This window comes from Harpegnathos saltator, unplaced genomic scaffold, assembly GCF_003227715.2.
Source record: "Harpegnathos saltator strain DR-91 unplaced genomic scaffold, Hsal_v8.6 scaffold425, whole genome shotgun sequence".
NCBI classification, from domain to species: Eukaryota; Metazoa; Arthropoda; class Insecta; order Hymenoptera; family Formicidae; genus Harpegnathos; species Harpegnathos saltator.
Genome location: NW_020230234.1, coordinates 548,719 through 567,492, shown reverse-complemented (window position 1 = coordinate 567,492; position 18,774 = coordinate 548,719). Strand labels below are relative to the sequence as shown.

The window sequence follows — 18,774 nt, the reverse complement described above, 5'->3', positions numbered from 1 at the left end:
GTTTTTTATATTAGTTAGTACAGAAAGTCCGACGTACTTTTGTCAAATAGAGATGAGTACCAAATTTTCTATAAGTTAGGACTAGGATAGAGAAAACGTCAAATCTTTTGCGACGATGGAGTTAAACAGCAATATAAATTTTGATTTACGATATTAATCGATATTCGATTTCCGGTACTGATTTATTTTCTCATTTCTCTATAAGAGAGAAAAAAATTAATACGAATCGTTCGTTTATACATCCGAGTTAATTTGTTGAATAAATTAGAGGGGTAAGTACCTGAAAAATGAGAACGAACTGTCATTGCACTTGGACAATCTTCTGACACTGATTTATAGTATTAATCGATATTCGATTTTCGGTACTGATTTACTCTTTCATTTCTCAATAAGAAAAAAGTATTCATACGAATCGTTCATTTATCCGCGTTAATTTGATGAATAAATTAAATATTGATCGGTCTTCAATTTTCGGTACTGACTGATTTTCTAATTTCTTTATAAGAGAATAAAATTTGATACGAATCGTTCTTTTATCCGACTTAATATGTTGAGTAAATTAGAGGGATAAATACCTGAAAAATGAGAACAAATTGTCATTGTACTTGGACAATTTTCTGACACTGATTTACGGTATTGATCGATATTCGATTTTCGGTACTGATTTACTCTTTCATTTCTCAATAAGAAAAAATTATTCATACGAATCGTTCATTTATCCGCGTTAATTTGATGAATAAATTAAATACTGATCGGTCTTCAATTTTCGGTACTGACTGATTCTCTAATTTCTTTATAAGAGAATAAAAATTGATACGAATCTTTCTTTTATCCGACTTAATATGTTGAATAAATTAGTGGGGTAAGTACCTACAAGATGAAAACAACTTGTCATTGCACTTGGACAATTTTCTTGACATTGATTTATGGTATTGATCAGTCTTCATCTTTCGGTACTGATTTATTTTCTCATTTTTTTATAAGACAAAAAAAATTATACGATACGAAACGTTCGTTTATTTTCTCATTGTTTTATAAGACAAAAAAAAATTGATACGAATTGTTCGTTTATCCGAGTTAATTTGTTGAATAAGATTAGAGGGGTAAGTATTGTAGTAATACCTGCAGTAATACCTGAAAAATGAGAACAAATTGTCATTGCACTTGGACAATTTTTTGACACTGATTTATAGTATTAATCGATATTCGATTTTTGGTACTGATTTACTCTTTCATTTCTCAATAAGAAAAAAAATTCATACTAATCGTTCATTTATCCGCGTTTATTTGATGAATAAATTAAATATTGATCGGTCTTCAATTTTCGGTACTGACTGATTCTTTAATTTCTTTATAACAGAATAAAAATTGATACGAATCGTTCTTTTATCCGACTTAATTTGTTGAGTAAATTAGTGGGGTAAATACCTGCAACATGAAAACAACTTGTCATTGCACTTGGACAATTTTCTTGACATTGATTTATGGTATTGATCAGTCTTTGGTTTTCGATACTGATTTATTTTCTCACTTTTTTATAAGACAAAAAAAATTGATACGAATCGTTCGTTTATCCGAGTTAATTTGTTGAATAAGATTAGAGGGGTAAGTACCTGAAAAATAAGAACAAATTGTCATTGCACGTGGGCAATTTTTTGACACTGATTTATGGTATTAATCGATATTCGATTTTCGGTACTGATTTATTCTTTCATTTCTCTATAAGAAAACAGAAAATTAATACGAATCGTTGATTTATCCGCGCTAATTTGATGAAAAAATTAGGTATTGATCGGTCTTCGGTTTTCGGTACTGATTTATTCTCTCATTTCTTTATAAGAGAAGAGAAATTGGTACGAATCGTTCGTTTAACCGAGTTAATTTGTTGTGTAAATTACAGCGGTAACTACCTGAAAAATGAGAACAAATTGTCATTGGACAATTTTCTGACACTGATTTATGGTATTAATCGGTATTCGATTTTCGATACTGATTTACTCTTTCATTGTTCCATAAGAAAAGGAAATATTGATACAAATCGTTCATTTATCCGCGTTAATTTTTTTTTATTATATATAAGTGGTCCATGGGACGATTAAATATTCAAATACATGTTGCCGTATCAAAGTCTCCTCTATAATAAACGATTTGACATGTCTGGAGATGCATGATGTATCGTTGCCCGCATCCCATTCCCTTCGTCCTGCTTCCCTGTATAAAATGTCGAATTGAAACGTATTAAAAAGTATTGACATTTTGAATATGTCTGAATTCTGAATCTTTTTGATCCGAAGAAAAGGATTGAAAAGTATTAGTTCCCATTAAATTTTATTGCGCTAAATGAGAGACGGTCTCTTTCGCCCGGGTGCCTCAGCAGGGAAATTTCTCTGGTACGCTAGATCCCATAAGGCCATCAGTCTTTGTAGTATATCTCGTCGGTGCATAAGGTTTATATTACCTGTATATACATATTTTGAAACATTTTCTTTGGATATTATATCAAACGGGTTTTGCGTGTTACGTAATATCCTTCGGACTACACGGACATTATTATTTTGATCATTTTGATTTCTTTGGTATTCATTGAATTATCCAGAACGCGCAACTGCCATGTTGAACGACTCAATTGTCGTGTGAAATGTTTCGATTTTCAAAAATTCATATAAAATTTTTCATTTTTCACTGATTCACAGAAGTCTTTCACTTTTTATTAGTTCACGCTAGGGAAAAGCAATACTTGCTGTTCAGGTTTTCGTATAGGCCCCACATAAGCGCCTATTGCTGCATCTAAAGACGATGCTTGATCTGTTCTTTATAGTTGCACTGCTGAACTACTGCAATAAGTTAGAATGAGAAAAAATATGTTGTCTCATTTTAACTTATTGCACTAATTCAGTAGTTCAACTATAAAGAACAGACCCACTGACAAGCTGCCCATGTGGGGATTGTGACGTACTGGCGCATGCGCTGTTAAATATCAGCTGACCAAAAATCTCACGATCTGGTAATGCTGTGGTGGTACTACGTAATTTTATAGACATAGGGCAAGAGCACAGGCTTTGGGCCAGAGCACAGACTTCTGCGCAAGAGCACAGGCTTTTGCATAACACATAATACATAACACATAAGAGAATAAACCAATTAGTTTTCTTCATTTCCCTTTTCAGGATAGAAATGAAGAACTCTGATTGGTTTATTCTCTTATGCGTTGTGTATTATGCGTTATGCAGAAGTCTGTGCTCTTAAGGCTTATCCAGACAAACTTGCATAAGCGCGTAACGCATATGCATAAAAAAATTGACCAATTATGATCCGTGTAGTAAAAAAATATTTTTTGTATTAAACATACGATTAGTCAATTTCCTTATGCATATGCGTTATGCGCTTATGCAAGTTTGTCTGGATAGGCCTTTAGACCCGGTTCCACAACTTACTGTAAACGAAGTTTAACTCGTTAACCTTAGTTTAGACGAAAAATTGCGTTCCACAACTGCCTTAAACCATGATTAACTTTGATTTCTCACAGTTAAAGTTAAACCCAAAACTTTGGGCGTTTAATGAATTTAAACGAAGTTTAACACTGCAGTACCATCAATATGAGAAAAAAATTTATGACTATCCCGGTTTTGGAGTTCAGTTAACAAATATTTTGAACGTTTGAACACCAAAGAGATATGGCTTTAGAATACATATTATCTTCATCTAAAGATGAAGATTTTGAAAACTTACTTTATCGATGGACAAGAAATATAAGAATAAGACAACCATCATATTTGGAAGAATTTGATAATGTCGATTTTCATGCACGATTTAGATTATCAAAAGAATCTGTTATTGCAGTTCTAGCAGAAATCGAGCATGAAATTTTTCATAAATTTTTCATAAGAACAGTAAATATATAAATTTAATTTAAAATATTGGGTTTTTTGCTTCGATAGATTATATTCTAAAACAGAGTATAAAACTATATATAAAAGTCAATTATTATATGATAAATGCAATCAAATCAATAATATAAACTAATTGATTATTATTAACACTGGACTTCCACCTTTTAATAAATTAATACTTATATACAAATACAGCAAATGTTAATGTTGATTAGTGTTTACTTCATACGAAACAGATATATTGTTCTCTACTAGATGTCATAGCATCCAACTTATTTCAATTTTCCCTCTTTTCACTATTAGCAACAACCAATCATACTCTACGTTTGAAAAGAAAGAGAAGTCTTTGACAGTTTCTTCATACAGACTATAGGTTTAAGTAAGCTACAGTTAAAAACATGATGTGGAACGCGATATAAGTTTAATCATGCCGTTAAATGTAACGTCAGTTCAGATAATCACGGTTTAAACTTGATTTTGTGGAACTGGGCCTTACTGCTTATTGCCATTGTAGACCACGCTGTAGAATGACCTTTACTGCTTACTGCTTGTAGACGCTTTAAAGAAGCACATTTTTCATTCCGTATTATTTACGAATGAACAGTTTCATTTTAACTACAGAACGTGTAGTTTATGTAATATTTTCTTCAATGCTGCGTTCCGATATTCTCTGTCAGCATTATTGAAAATCTATAGTGTAAGATATGACGCGGATTCCGACCTCTATGGGAATTATATTGTGCTAAAAAGACATCCGCCTCATCTACTACAGTGACACCTATACGAGTATATATTATTCCTGGGCGGCGATTCAAAGCTCTCTCTTCTCTCTTCGCTTGGCTTTGCTTTGCTTCTTCGTTTTGCTGCTTTTTTCTCGTGCGTGAGCTTGCCTAGCTATATACAAAACTGTGTCGGAAGCGAAATATTCTTGCGGTGGTTAAAACGGAGCTTTTCGTCCGGTTCGATGGTACGTTATTATCAGGCCAGTCGTAAGAATCTATTATTTCTTATATTACCGTAGTGTTTCTTTGAGAAGCAAGATTATCGAAATTTATTCGTTGTGAATCCAAGACGATATACGGGTTATCTTTACTGTCACCGTTATACTTGTGAAAAGCGAATCATTAAGATACTGTTAGTGGTTCGGTGCTTGAAGCAGAAATATAGAAACTGTGTCATGTGTGTATTAATCAAGACTTTGATTTATTGAATCCTGATGAGAAGATCCATATAGTTATCGTAAACAGAATTCATAATTCTTCATAGCCGCTCAACAATCCTTTTTACTGACAATCGCAAGGTCATTCCTTACAATAGTATATGTGATACAGCTATATATTTTCAATATTGGTAGTGCATATTGAAATTGCAACTTATAGTATGTGTTGTTCAATATGTCATGTGAAAGATAAGATAATTTGTTGATAACTGCTGGTAATACTGACATTTCTAGATCTATCTGCACAAAGGCAAGAGTATATTGTGAGCTATACAGTGGTTAGAATTCCAAATTGGTTATTGTTTAATAATTAACCATGTCATCACAACTACCATCAACATTGGATAATTTATTCAAGTATGTTCTTTGTCATTTTTCAATATATTTTTATATCATTTTACATATATATATATATATATATTCATAGAAGTATGGATATGCTTAAATGAACAAATATTTCTAAATAACCTTTATATTTATCTTTTACCGTTTTAGCTTAATTTTTTTCTTCTATATTGGATATTTACAGGTATATAGATGATCATGCACAGGAATATATAAATAATTTGCGAGAAGCAATTGCTATTAAATCGGTATCAGCATGGTCAGATCATAGGAATGAAGTAGTAAAAATGATGAAATGGGCAGAAGTAAAGTTGAAGAATCTTGGAGTAATTACTGAATTGGTTGACATTGGTAAACAATCTCTGCCTGATGGTACTGAAATTCCACTTCCACCTGTACTATTGGGAACTCTTATATCTGATCCAAAAAAGAAAACTGTTCTCTTATATGGACATTTGGATGTACAACCTGCACTAAAGGAAGATGGCTGGGATACTGATCCTTTTGTCCTTGTTGAGAAAGATGGAAAATTGTTTGGTCGAGGTAGTACAGATGACAAAGGACCAGTTCTTTGTTGGATGCATACCTTGGAAGCTTATAAAGCAACTGGAGAAGATATTCCTGTCAATCTTAAGGTATCTTTTAATGAGATAATGATATTTTTGTGCTAAAGCATTGAACATTTTTTAATTAAATTGAAATATTGTAGTTTGTTTTTGAGGGAATGGAAGAAAGTGGAAGCGAAGGTTTGGATAATCTACTCTGGGCAAGAAAGGATACCTTTTTACAAGATATAGACTATGTCTGCATATCAGACAACTATTGGCTAGGTACTAAGAAGCCCTGCATTACTTATGGCCTACGAGGTATCTGCTATTTCCAGCTAGAAGTAACTTGTGCTGCAAAGGATTTGCACAGTGGTACTTTTGGTGGAACTGTACATGAAGCCATGGCTGATTTAATTTACTTAATGAATAGCCTGGTTGATGTTAATGGGCATATTTTAGTAGATGATATCTATGACAATGTAGTCAAATTGACTGAAACTGAATTAACCTCTTACAAGAGTATAGATTTTGATGTAAATGAATTCAGAGAGACTGTTGGAACTAAAAAACTGGCTCATAAAGAAGATAAGGTACATATGTAACTATTGTAATATTTTTTTAGAATTCAGTTTAAAGCTAGAAAGTTATTGTGAGAAATTACTTTAACTTATTGTTTTTTTTGTTTTAGAAATACATATCAGTATTAAATTGTTCCTTTGTATTGTTTCTTTATAGATTCAGCTTCTACTCCACCGCTGGCGACAGCCCTCTTTGTCTCTTCATGGGATCGAGGGTGCTTTCAGTGAGCCGGGAGAGAAAACTGTTATCCCAAAAAAGGTTATTGGTAAATTTTCGATTAGAATAGTTCCCAACATGACTCCGGATGAAACAGTCGAAAAAGTAGTTGCCTACATGAATAAGATATGGCAAGCTAGAGGTAGTCCAAATGTCATGAATGTGAGTATGTGTCATGGCTGCAAAGCCTGGTCTGAGAATCCTGACCACCCACATTATCTGGCTGGACGGAAAGCTACTCAACATGTTTATCATGTGGAGCCTGATCTTTCTCGTGAAGGTGGCTCGATTCCTGTTACTTTAACATTCCAAGAAGTTACTGGCAAAAATGTATTACTCTTACCAGTTGGTACAGGCGACGACGGAGCACATTCACAAAACGAAAAGTTAAATGTATACAACTATATCCAAGGAGTAAGTATAATTTTTATTTAATTTATATTTAAAGTATTAAATTATATAAAGTATAAATTCAAGAATGTTACAAATAATACCTTTGATATAATCATTAAAAAATGGATTGATTCTATCGTTTTCGTTATGTAATATAATTTGGTATTATTTGCAGACAAAATTGCTTGGAGCTTATCTGTATGAGGTAGCTCAATTATAATGCTTCGTTAATGTTATTCATTAATCCCAAGCTCAAGTAATATGGTATATCGGATATGTTATGGTATGTTGGATTTCTTATTGTCATATGTTTATTTTATGGTGTATAATTAATTATACGTGAACATTGCATTTCAATTTTTATTTGACATTTTCATTTCCCTTTAAACATTTAAAATTTCCCAATATTTATATGAATAATATGTGATATAATATCCCAGTCAAAGAAGGCTTTTGTAAGTATAAAATATTTTCACAGCAGAATATGATTTATTCTCAATTTTATATTCAATATTACAATATTACAAGAAAAATTTACACTTATGTATGTATTTACATAAAAGTAAAATATGAAATATATTTTTTTGTAAAGTAGACAAATATTCTTTTAAAAACTGATTCGTGTATGTAAAATATTATCTTTTACATATATTTATTTTTCGAACTTCAATACCCAAGCTGGCTGATTTCTGTGCGCTTTAGCAGGTAAATCTATTGTTAATATACCATCAGTTTGTTTCCACTAAAAAAATGTAAATATGAAGTTATCTTCACAATCTTTGGCATATAACTTGATAAGAGCAACAAAACACTCACATCAATTGCCGACGGATAGCCAAGTAAAAATATTTGAGAATTTTCTGATATTTTAAATGAGCCCAAATGCAATATGTCATCATTTGGCCATTGTAGAATCGAAGCATAAAGTTGTTTTTCATCTTTACTTTGTGTATACCAAACGCCCTCCGTTAAGGTATCATTTTGCACAGACCAAGGTTTAGTATCATAAATAGCCTCTCCATTGACCATTAACCAAGCACCTGAAAACATGTTTATCTATATATTATCAACATTATCGAGAAATCAAATTATCTATACTAATCTAATAAAAAATATAAGATATGGCAGATATATATGGGCGTGTGTGATGTGCGCGCGCGCATGTTATATATGTATGTACCCATTCCACGTAATCTTTCTTCAAATATTGGTGAAATAATTCCATCTTTTGTTGGCCCAACATTCATCAGTAAGTTTCCACCGCAACTTACTGTGGTTACCAATTCTTTTATCAATTCCTCTAATGTAAAATATTCTGTTAGAACTGCATTTCTACGAAATCCCCAAGACTTTCTATCGATAGTCATACAATTTTCCCACTTGTGTTTTTGAAGGATTCCTAGAACATAGAATTATTAATTTAAAAGGCAGGACTTAAAAAATCTATACTTATTAACAATATCCATTTTCTATGTTCAGTTATATCTATTATTAATGATATCTACTGCATGCGGTAATAATTTTCCATTACCTACCAGGATTAAAACGATCTGTACATGTAAAGAAACCACCATGATGACATGGTATATTGCTGCCCCATCGGTCATTTACCACAACTGTATCTTTCACTGGACTTTCATTGTACAACCATGCTAGAAACTCCTTTGATTTCCAATAGGTATCTGATGCTTCCCAATCACCATCTGACCACACTATTTCAGGTTTATATGTTTCTACTAACTCATGTAATTCTGGCATTATTTTTTGAGTTACAAATGTATCTGTCGTAAAATGGTTTTTCTTATCCGCCAGATAAAGAGGATTATACCATTCATACATGGAATGATACAGGCCAAATGTCATACTAGTTTTGTTTCTAATAGCACCTGCCAGTTCACCTAAATTCATTCAGACAAATGTATAATTTTTATGCTTAATATTATTATATGTATTTCTGTATTACCAATAAGATCTCTTCGAGGCCCCACATCCATAGCATTCCAACTAAATGAATACTTTGATGGCCACAAGGTATATCCTTCATGATGTTTGCTAGTTAATACAACATACTTTGCACCTGATGCTTGGAATATCTCACTCCACTGAGTTGCATTGAAGAATTCGGCAGTAAAGTCACGTCCAAAGTCTTGATAAGTAAAGTTTGGAGGATATCTTTCTTTCATAAAATCACGATACTTTGTAGTTCCAGTCTCCTCTGCAATGTCATGCAGTTACATCTTATTGATGTGATATTTAATTTATTGATCTAATATTTAATATAAAAATTATAATAATAATCAACCTTTCCAATTGTTCCAAAACCATTCAGAGCCAAAGCTAGGCACACTGAACACACCCCAGTGAATGAAAATTCCTAATTTTGCTTCATCGAACCAAGGTGGTAGTGGTCGACTATCTAGGCTAGTCCAAGTTGGCAAGTACTTCTCGTTCGTCGAAGACAGCAGAAAATTGCTTTCATCATTTTTTGTTATCACTTGATACGAATTATCCGCCGACACGCAGAAGATTAACGCAATGCACAAAATGTGTGCAAACAGTATCATTTTGTCAGAATGCAGATACAGAGTTGTACTGAAAGCAATATCCGTCGGATGTATCTTTTATTCTCATCAGCTGCATCAAACCCCGCCAACGAGGCTCTTGTTTTCGTGTGTTCAAATCATTATGTTTTTAGATTAGATTAAATCGATGCCGCGCATTTTTGTAATGACGGCCGACATCGATGATTTAAATGAAGGTGTGTTCAATTTGCGGACGTTGGCCTTGCAAACGTAGTTCCTCCACCAGGTTAGAGATGGCATGTCCAACCACATCCATCTTCATTCGAAATCAGAACATTTTATTGGCTACAGAGTATCTTCGATAAATTTCAAAACGATTTCAAATAAGAGTCGCACGTCTTCGTTACTCGGTTTTTGTCACCATAAAAACAAGATCATACGAATTTTAAATAAGGGAAGAATAGAAGACTGCTCGTTATTAGGCGGACATTTACCGGCGTTTTCGAGTAGGATCTTAACAGCCACGCATATAAGAGAAAAAGTAGGATCTTGAACTGTCAAAGGATAATTCGATTTCAACATGGCTTGGGTACCTTTAGAATCAAATCCAGAGGTGAGCAATTTTCCTGTTAAGTCGCAACACGTATCATTTGATCGTCGATTGAATCATGGTTTCTGTTTCAGGTTATGACGAAGGTGAGTGGTCACAATGTTCGATCAACGAATCTCATTGTCTCGACATTTACACCGTTGTACACGATTACCTATTGATTAACGATATATTCACGAAGAATAATACATAAGAATTATACGAGCAAATTTTTTCGCAAAAATTCCAGTATGAAAAGATCTAACGTTTAATGTGTATTTTTATAGTTTCTCCACAAACTAGGTGTTCCAAAAAAATGGTCGGTTATAGATGTGTATGGTTTGGACCCGGAATTATTGGCGCTCGTCCCTAAGCCAGTTCTTTCAGTTATTTTGCTTTATCCTGTTGCTATAAAAGTATGTATATTTTACAGCTGAATACCGGAGAATTTGGTAAATATACAATTGCAAATAATATTTATCATTTTTGTTTTCAGAATGAAAAGACCGAAGAAGAGGAAGAAGTAGCTAAAGATAAAAGTGACACTCCAGATTCTGTTTATCATATGAAGCAATGTATCTCGAATGCTTGCGGAACAATTGCATTAGTTCATAGTGTAGCCAATAATTTGGATGTGTAAGTATTTATCATTGTGCATAATAATAAATCCTGATTACAACATATTGATAATTGTACAAGAAATACAACACAATTATTCTTATTTTTTCTTTAATAATGCAGCTTGCAATTAGATGATGGTTTCCTCAAGACATTTTTGGATGAGACCAAAGGACTCTCATCTGCTGAGCGTGGAGACCGATTAATAAATGCACAAGGCATCATTGATATTCACATGGAGTCAGCCCAAGAAGGACAGACTGAGGTATTTTGGTACTTTATATTTGACAATTATTTTTTAGAATTCATGATTTAGAAGCTTAATTAATTTAGAAAAAAATTATTCTCTCTACAGGCACCTGCTGAAGATATGGAAGTATATCACCACTTTATTGCATTTGTACATAAGGACGGCTCCCTTTACGAACTAGGTATGTATATACAATATACATGTATTTCATACAAAAAGAAATTCAGTCGTTATAATGAAAATCTTATGATTTTGTAGATGGTCGGAAACCTAGCCCAATCAACCATGGCTCAACTTCACCGGAAACACTCCTAGAGGACGCTGCTCGTGTTTGCAAGGATTACATGGCGCGTGATCCCGAGGAAGTGCGTTTCACGGTAGTCGCGCTGGCTGCCAATGAATAAATGACGCTCGTATACCAAGTGCATTTGCCTTTAAGCTAACTTAAGTTTGATTAATTTATTTTGCACGTGCCTCGTACATTATATGCTTTGGCAACGCATTTATCTTATTCAATTGTAGCTTTTCCATGCGATATATGGCATATTAAGAGATTGATATTCAAAAAAGAAAAAAAGAACATTCAAAGAAAATTTACATGCGTAATTGTTCATTACATAAATTTACTTCTGTCGAATGAATTCCACCACTTACCGGATCCTTAATCTATCTCACGGACCGTGCGTAAAGTTTAATAACGCCAAAAATACAAATGCAGTTAGCAACGTGCTGGCAACTTGGCAACAGACTTGCCTCAGACTGTCATCATCGATTGCAAACTGCATCACGACTCGGATTTTACCAGCGAAAATTTGTCGACATACCATGTCTGCAAATTTGCGACGAGAATGGAACAAATCGGCCTTGCTGACGTCGAAAATACGACATGTATCTCGCATCTCGAATTAAATCCATTGTTGCTGATAAGACCAAGCTGGATGATTTATGAAATCCGATTTCGACGAACTCGCCTACATAAGGATGTTTTTGATCACTGAAAGAGGCAGGAAAATAGAACTAAACGACGTGAAATACTGTAGAGAAATAACAACAAACTACAGGTACTATGTGTCGATCAAGGTCCCTGTGCTTTACATAACCAGACGAGCGTGTGCCAGAGCAAGTCTCAAAGCGTGCTAGTCGAAATCGATGATAAATTAGGTACGATACGTTCTCCGATTCGACACGGTAACCAGATCGCTGTTTGGTAACATTCGTTTTTAACATTCACTTTGTATATATAGGTAGAACGAATGCAATTTTATATCGTAAGACTTTCGCCAGTGAATATTTGCGGCCTCTAATCGAGCGACTTCGAAAGTCGAGTCGGAACGACAATGAACGCGATGGTAGAGAAAGAGTGAGGGAGGGGGGAGAGAAACATACAGGGAAATTTATTTTAATTTAATTTAATTTATTATCGTATCATATCCTTTGTTGGAATGCAATTCAACAAGCTCTTTTATCCCCATAGAAGAGCATAATTATGTAACTATTCGTTATGCGTGTACATATGTACATGTATACATACATAAGGAATACGCGGTTATGCGTATTATCAGAAACTGCAAAACGTGCTGGTCACTGACCAGCCAGCGCGTGCGTTCAGCTATTTTGGATCCTTTTCCGAGATTATACGTATCTTGGCACGGTTCTCCAAATAGTACGGCTTTAAAATATAAAATTAAATTAAATTCCAGAGCAGAGAGAAGTGCGCGCGTGCAGTTAGTTGTTTGCTACATCTGACGCGTTACATAATACCGTCTCGTTTCAAAGCGAGAGTACATTGCACGGAACATTGTCCAAAAAGCGGAATTACAGTTTTCAGCAAGATGTAGAAATCTTGCTCACTATTGCATAGTAAAATGGTTTATGCGGATTTGAGTTTTTTGAGTATTTTGTCTCATATAGCACAGAAACTTCCACTTACATTGCAAGAATGTTGCAACATCGCAAGATACAATATTATATTGTAGAGACATTAAATAGACATGCAATATTTCGCCGAAATAATCCAGCAACACGTTGCAAGAATAAAATATTAAATCTAAAATAAGCGTAAATGTTAGGGACAACTTATATATATTTTTTAAATTACTTTTCTTATTTATATCCCGAATTTTGAATTTTATAATAGTATTTTTTTAATATACAGAATGTTCTTGACTTTTGCAAATAAACTCCACAACGATATATATGCATAAAGGTAAACAATTGAAATTAAGGTAAACATAGATCCATAATACGAAAGTGTTGAGCTACTTTCAACTAATTTGTAACAATTATGTATAAATATATAATTATATATGATTATAATTACAGTGAAAAACTCAGTAAACACTATTTATCATCAGTACAACACAACATCAGTGTTATAATTTCCCACTCGACAATGTAAATGCGATGTAACGCGTGTGTTGTGTAACAATTGCATTGTTGAATGAGAAATTACAGCACTGATGTAATGTCAAGCAGCGCAAAATATCGGGCCAATATTATATCTGTGACGACCAAATAACTTGTGCTGCACGATGTGTGCTATTGTTGGTTAGTGTTTACTATAAGGAGATAATAATTTCACACATTCCCACATACATGTTAAATCTCGAATACTTCAGATTTTAATGAATAAATATCGCGAGTACATGTAGGCTTTATAGATAAAAAGTAACCCTTATAATCATTAGTCCATATGCCACTAGTCATTTTTTATCCAGGTGGTGTCCAGGTAACTCGTGATATTTATTCGTTGGAATCTCTATCCAATAAAATTATCCAGTAAACTCCAACTAACAATAACGTTACGTCGATGTTATAATTTTCCCAACAATGTAATGCAACTGTTACATAACAAACGTATTATATTGCATTTATTTATTATCGAATGAGAAATTATAACATATTACTTGACGTTATACTATATATGATAGTTATAGTATTTGTTGGATAGTATAAGATATGCTTATATTGTGGCGATATGTGGAATTACTATATTTCATTGTAACGTCGATATAATGTCGATGTAATGTCGATATAATGTTTTATTCGAACGTTTCTGAGGATGCACATTTTAATTGTTGCAATGTTTTATCGTTTCTGAAGATGAACATTTCAACGTCGTCACAATCTTGCAAGAATGTTGCAGAAATATTTCGCAACCTCGGTGCAACACAACAATGTTACAGCGTAATGTTTATGCAATGTTCTTGTAATTATCTGTGCTGTACGAAGTATATTATTTTTATATGTATTTTTACGCGCGGATTCACGATATGATCTCACGACAACGTCGCTCCGAACATGGAATATTTCACGTTTATTCCACAATAGTGTCGTTCTTCGTAGCATCAGTTAACGAAAAAGACGATCTCGAACTCCCGCTTGTAGATAGTTCCATTCGGACGGAAAAGTTTCGGACGGAAAAGATCCAAGTGGAAAAATTAGGGAGAAAAATTAGTGAAGGAATGACATCCTCTCTGCCATTAGCGATAAGCCCGTCGCTTTTAATGTTTTAGAACTTCCACCGCTCAATCGTTACTTTTTATCAAAGACACCACAACACATGAGTCATCTTAGCGGAAAATTTTATGTGTCTCACAGCCCATTGCTGCGTGGAATACGTAGACTGCGTCGCGTTATTAGCCTTGTCGTATCACGGTTATCGCGTCCTAACAAATAAGTTGCGGTATGCGATAAATCGTGCCGTCGCGCGAGTCTCGCCCCTATTAAAATAGCGCACGGCATAAATTGTATCTCGCGTACGTGACATGTCGCAAACTTATCGAGAGAGAATATCGATCCAGCGCGTGTCGTCGTCGATGTCGACTGATTATGACGAAGTTTGATGTCGCTCAGCGGCGATTGTAAACTCGCCGCGCGATCTAATCGGTTGCTTTATTTTTTATCCGAACAATCATTTCTCGCGTATTATCACGAGCCACTTGACGCGAGGTGACTCGTGATCGACCGAGATAAGAGCAGAAAATATGCAAATTCGATCGGATCGTCGGGAACTCGAGGTGCCGCTCGAACGCTCAAACCTGTCATCCTTATCGCGACGAACGATTCGAAAGAAAGGACCGCTCGCCCTTCGAGACGCAACTCGAAGCGCCTTTTCGCGAAAGACTTCTCCGTGTGCGAAAGACTTTTGCGCGGCTCCCTGATAGTGCGCTGTCAGCGCCTGATAAGCAGACGAATGCAAAGCAAATTTACTGATCGTATTGCTTTAATTGATGAAACCGTTTATGATAGGTAATTCTGCAAAGCTATGTGATTAATTTGCGAACGAGCACGTTCATGCGCCATCGCGGTTCTGCGTTTCGCAAGAAATTCGCCGGTTTCGCAACGCGAACCAGTCACAATCATGTGAGTCAAGTGAGTCGCCGAAAGAGGAATTTCATCTATTCGCACACGATGCGAATTTCTCGTCTCTCTTCTTCTTTCTCTCTCTCTCTCTCTCTCTCTCTCTCTCTCTCTCTCTCTCTCTCTCTCTCTCATGTTAAGACGAGACACGTTAAAAAGAAAAAATCAAAAGAAGAAGGAGAGAATCTCGTCGAAATCTCGTCAGACATAAATTCGCGTACAGGTGCGTAAGGCGGCCAATCGCGTCATTTTGAGAGCGTTCGAGAGCGTCTCGCGTTTATATGAAATTACATGCGCGACCTCGTTTCCATTTCTGGTGTGCACATTGTCCAATTTTCGTGGTTGCGGGCGTGTATCGCGCTTGCCGGTGTACCCAAGTAGAAAAATTAATAGGGCCCTGGTAAGGGCCTGATTATTTTTCCATAACATTAATCGAGCCTTTTAGTAGGGATAGAAAGACAAGGGCCGTATAAGATGTGTAACAAATGATTTAACGGGTCCTTATAAGGCAATATTATGAGGGCCTTATAAGGGAATATTTTTATTATTGCTTGAATAAAAATATTCGTTCTTTTCATTCCAAGAAATTTAGACTGTAATTTCTTTATTTCTTTATAACCTTGTTGGTATACGACAAGAATTTTTTATTTTAAAAATATAATATGCTTTACAGTAAAATGTAGCATTCTTTACACCCTGCTACTGTTTTTATTAAAGTTTGCTGCGTTTCAAAGCGAAGGGAATACTAGAAAAATCCTTGAGATTAATAAATAAGGCAACTAATAAAACTAGTAAAATTTGTTTTTAATTATACAATTGAATAATGTAAAAATTGTATAATGGTATAATCAAAAAATCTTTAAAAGAACCAGATAGAGAGAGCGTACTTATTAAAACAATACTAAACTATGACAATTTTATCACACGCTTCAGATCTTGTTAATTTTCTATAACAAAACTTGATTTTATATTATTATTTTATCTAAAGCATCCTTAAAAGATCCTTCTAAGACCCACGTCAGTTTTCCATGTTAAAGCGTTATTTCGTAAAACCTAAGGCATCTCTGAAAAATCTTTCCAAGGCCCTCATTAGTTTTCTTTATCAAAGCCTTATTTCGTAAAATTTAAGGTATCCCTAAAAGACCCATCTCGCGGCCTGATGCGGTAATAATGAGGCATCCCTTTTTAGAGCATCCTTTCAGCCTTATCGGGGCCTTACGCTTCATCAGGATAGCTCTAATAATTTTTTGCTCGGGTAGCGAATTGATCGTCACGCCGCCGCCGCCGCCGCCGCCGCCGCCGCACAGTGGGAAATTTCGCTCACTTTTTGAACAAAAATCTTGTTAGAGCTCAATTCTTCATGAAATTGAATGATTTTTTTTTTTAAATATTCGTAAAGACTTATACTTTAAGCTGGTACTGCGGAAATTTAGTTATCGTTAAACCTACATTAAAGAAAGATGATCAAATGCGAGTAAACCTAAAACTCATATATCAACCATATACTCTTAAATATTTAAAACGTAGAACCTTTAGCCTTAACTCTTAGAAGTCTTCTACAATAAGCAATTAGTCAAAAACCGTAAGCAAATTGATCAACCACAGTCGATAATTTAAAAAATAATCGAATATGATTCGTCAATTTGCTTACGGCTTTTGACTAATTGCTTATTGTATAAGGTCTCTTAAACCCTCAAAACGCTTTAACCCTAAGCCCTTAAACTTAAATTCTTCAACCCTAAAGGCTAAAGGTTCCTACGTTTTAAATATTTAAGAGTATATGGTTGATATATGAGGTTGATATATGATATTTAGGTTTACTCGCATTTGATCATCTTTCTTTAATGTAGGTTTAACGATAACTAAATTTCCGCAGTACCAGCTTAAAGTATAAGTCTTTACGAATATTTAAAAAAAAAATCATTCAATTTCATAAAGAATTGAGCTCTAACAAGATTTTTGTCCAAAAAGTGAGCGAAATTTCCCACTGTGCGCCGGTGCGTACGCCGATGCAAATGTGTTTCGACGTAGAGTCCAGACATTATTTATTGCACTCCTTGCACAGCTCCCACGTCGGTTTCCTGCGTCTACTCGTCTCGGCTGCGGTTTACACACACACACACACACACACGCCTGCACCTTCGTGTTCGACCTTGGCGCACGCGCTGTTCCAGCGAGAAGTGCATTCTTACTCCGGCTGGCGGAAACCTTCACTATTTTTCAGCGAACCGAAAGCGAAACCTCCGCGCGGCCGGTCAAGGACGAAAGCGCGTCGTCGTCGTCGACGGCGAAGTTGGACTTTCCGTCGACGATGATGCGCGAGAGATCCTCGGCGGGGGAGTGTGAGGCTCGGGCTATCAATACGTCGACGTCGATTACGACGAAGAAGTTCGACGTCCTTTCGACGCGAACAGCCGGTCTCGGGGAAGAGGTCAAGGAAAGCTAATTGCTCAATTCTTCGTTAATTTATCGTGGCATATTCCTATGCGCGTGAACTTTACTTTCGATCGGCCGAGCGAGCGAGCGGGTGCGTCGACCCGCGTCGAGCCGCTGTATCAGTCCTCGCACGTTGCACTCTCGCCATTTAAGGACTCCTTTATATGTACTTCAGGCGCAAAACGAGACAGATATCTAGACTCGTTATTTCGACTCGTTAATCTGCCATTGCGATCGCGAGAAAGTAGAGAGGCCCGTCCGCTCGTATGCACTTTGATGCAACGTTTAATTCGGTCGATTATGACGCCTCTTCTTAGCCCGCTCTTTGAGCGAGGCTCTAACTAACTACGTGGTTCAATCGGCGGAGATTCTATTAACGTTCGCTGTCGAAATTAAGGTCTCGGCCAACTTTGTCAATTTGTAAACATTGCGTTTTATTTATTCTGGCGACTCCGATCGTTCTCTCGGCAAACTTCGCAGGCTACAACCGTAGATTGACCGCAGGCGCGTTTAGCGTCGAGATGATTTTTCAATCAAAGTAATTTGAGCTCAGGATCAGAAGAAGTCGCGTAAGCCGATGTTGTTGATTGGCAGCAATATTAACATTTAATGTTATTAACGGATACAAGTTTACGGATCGCGCACAGTATCCAGAGTATTTGCACGCAAATCACCGCAAGACCTAAATTTCACTCGGGCGACCATCGATCAGGATGTCACTCCGGACTTGTATAATCTGAAGTAAAATCAAGTCGACGGTAAATTTAACCGTAAGCGAGAGCAAGTAGCATCTGCGGAAGTTCGAGA

The 18,774-nt window shown here is 35.5% G+C and overlaps 3 protein-coding genes across 4 annotated transcripts; 2 read left to right on the top strand and 1 right to left on the bottom strand.

The window, feature by feature from the left end:
* The first annotated feature begins 4,621 nt into the window (after window positions 1-4,621).
* Window positions 4,622-7,535, top strand: Cndp2 (Cytosolic non-specific dipeptidase 2). 2 transcript variants are annotated; one of them, XM_011143952.3, is made up of 6 exons: window positions 4,622-4,857; window positions 5,344-5,466; window positions 5,639-6,089; window positions 6,164-6,592; window positions 6,738-7,211; window positions 7,366-7,535. In XM_011143952.3, the coding sequence occupies exons 2-6, from the start codon at window positions 5,426-5,428 to the stop codon at window positions 7,408-7,410; spliced, it is 1,440 nt and encodes a 479-aa protein (XP_011142254.1). In that variant the 5' UTR covers window positions 4,622-4,857; window positions 5,344-5,425; the 3' UTR covers window positions 7,411-7,535. The 2 variants fall into 2 exon arrangements, with proteins under 2 accessions (XP_011142254.1, XP_025157247.1); XM_025301462.1 differs by lacking the exon at window positions 4,622-4,857 and adding an exon at window positions 4,954-5,190.
* Window positions 7,536-7,780: 245 nt separating this feature from the next.
* Fuca (alpha-L-fucosidase) lies at window positions 7,781-9,961 on the bottom strand. Its single transcript, XM_011143939.2, has 6 exons — window positions 9,493-9,961; window positions 9,154-9,405; window positions 8,726-9,088; window positions 8,371-8,589; window positions 8,007-8,230; window positions 7,781-7,932 (listed from the first exon to the last, which is right to left on the bottom strand). Exons 1-6 carry the CDS (start codon window positions 9,752-9,754, stop codon window positions 7,843-7,845), a joined length of 1,410 nt encoding a protein of 469 aa, XP_011142241.1. The 5' UTR covers window positions 9,755-9,961; the 3' UTR covers window positions 7,781-7,842.
* A 168-nt stretch (window positions 9,962-10,129) lies between these two features.
* Window positions 10,130-11,757, top strand: Uch (Ubiquitin carboxyl-terminal hydrolase). Its single transcript, XM_011143925.3, has 7 exons — window positions 10,130-10,325; window positions 10,397-10,408; window positions 10,589-10,717; window positions 10,798-10,937; window positions 11,043-11,184; window positions 11,275-11,350; window positions 11,428-11,757. Exons 1-7 carry the CDS (start codon window positions 10,293-10,295, stop codon window positions 11,571-11,573), a joined length of 678 nt encoding a protein of 225 aa, XP_011142227.1. The 5' UTR covers window positions 10,130-10,292; the 3' UTR covers window positions 11,574-11,757.
* Window positions 11,758-18,774: the final 7,017 nt, after the last annotated feature.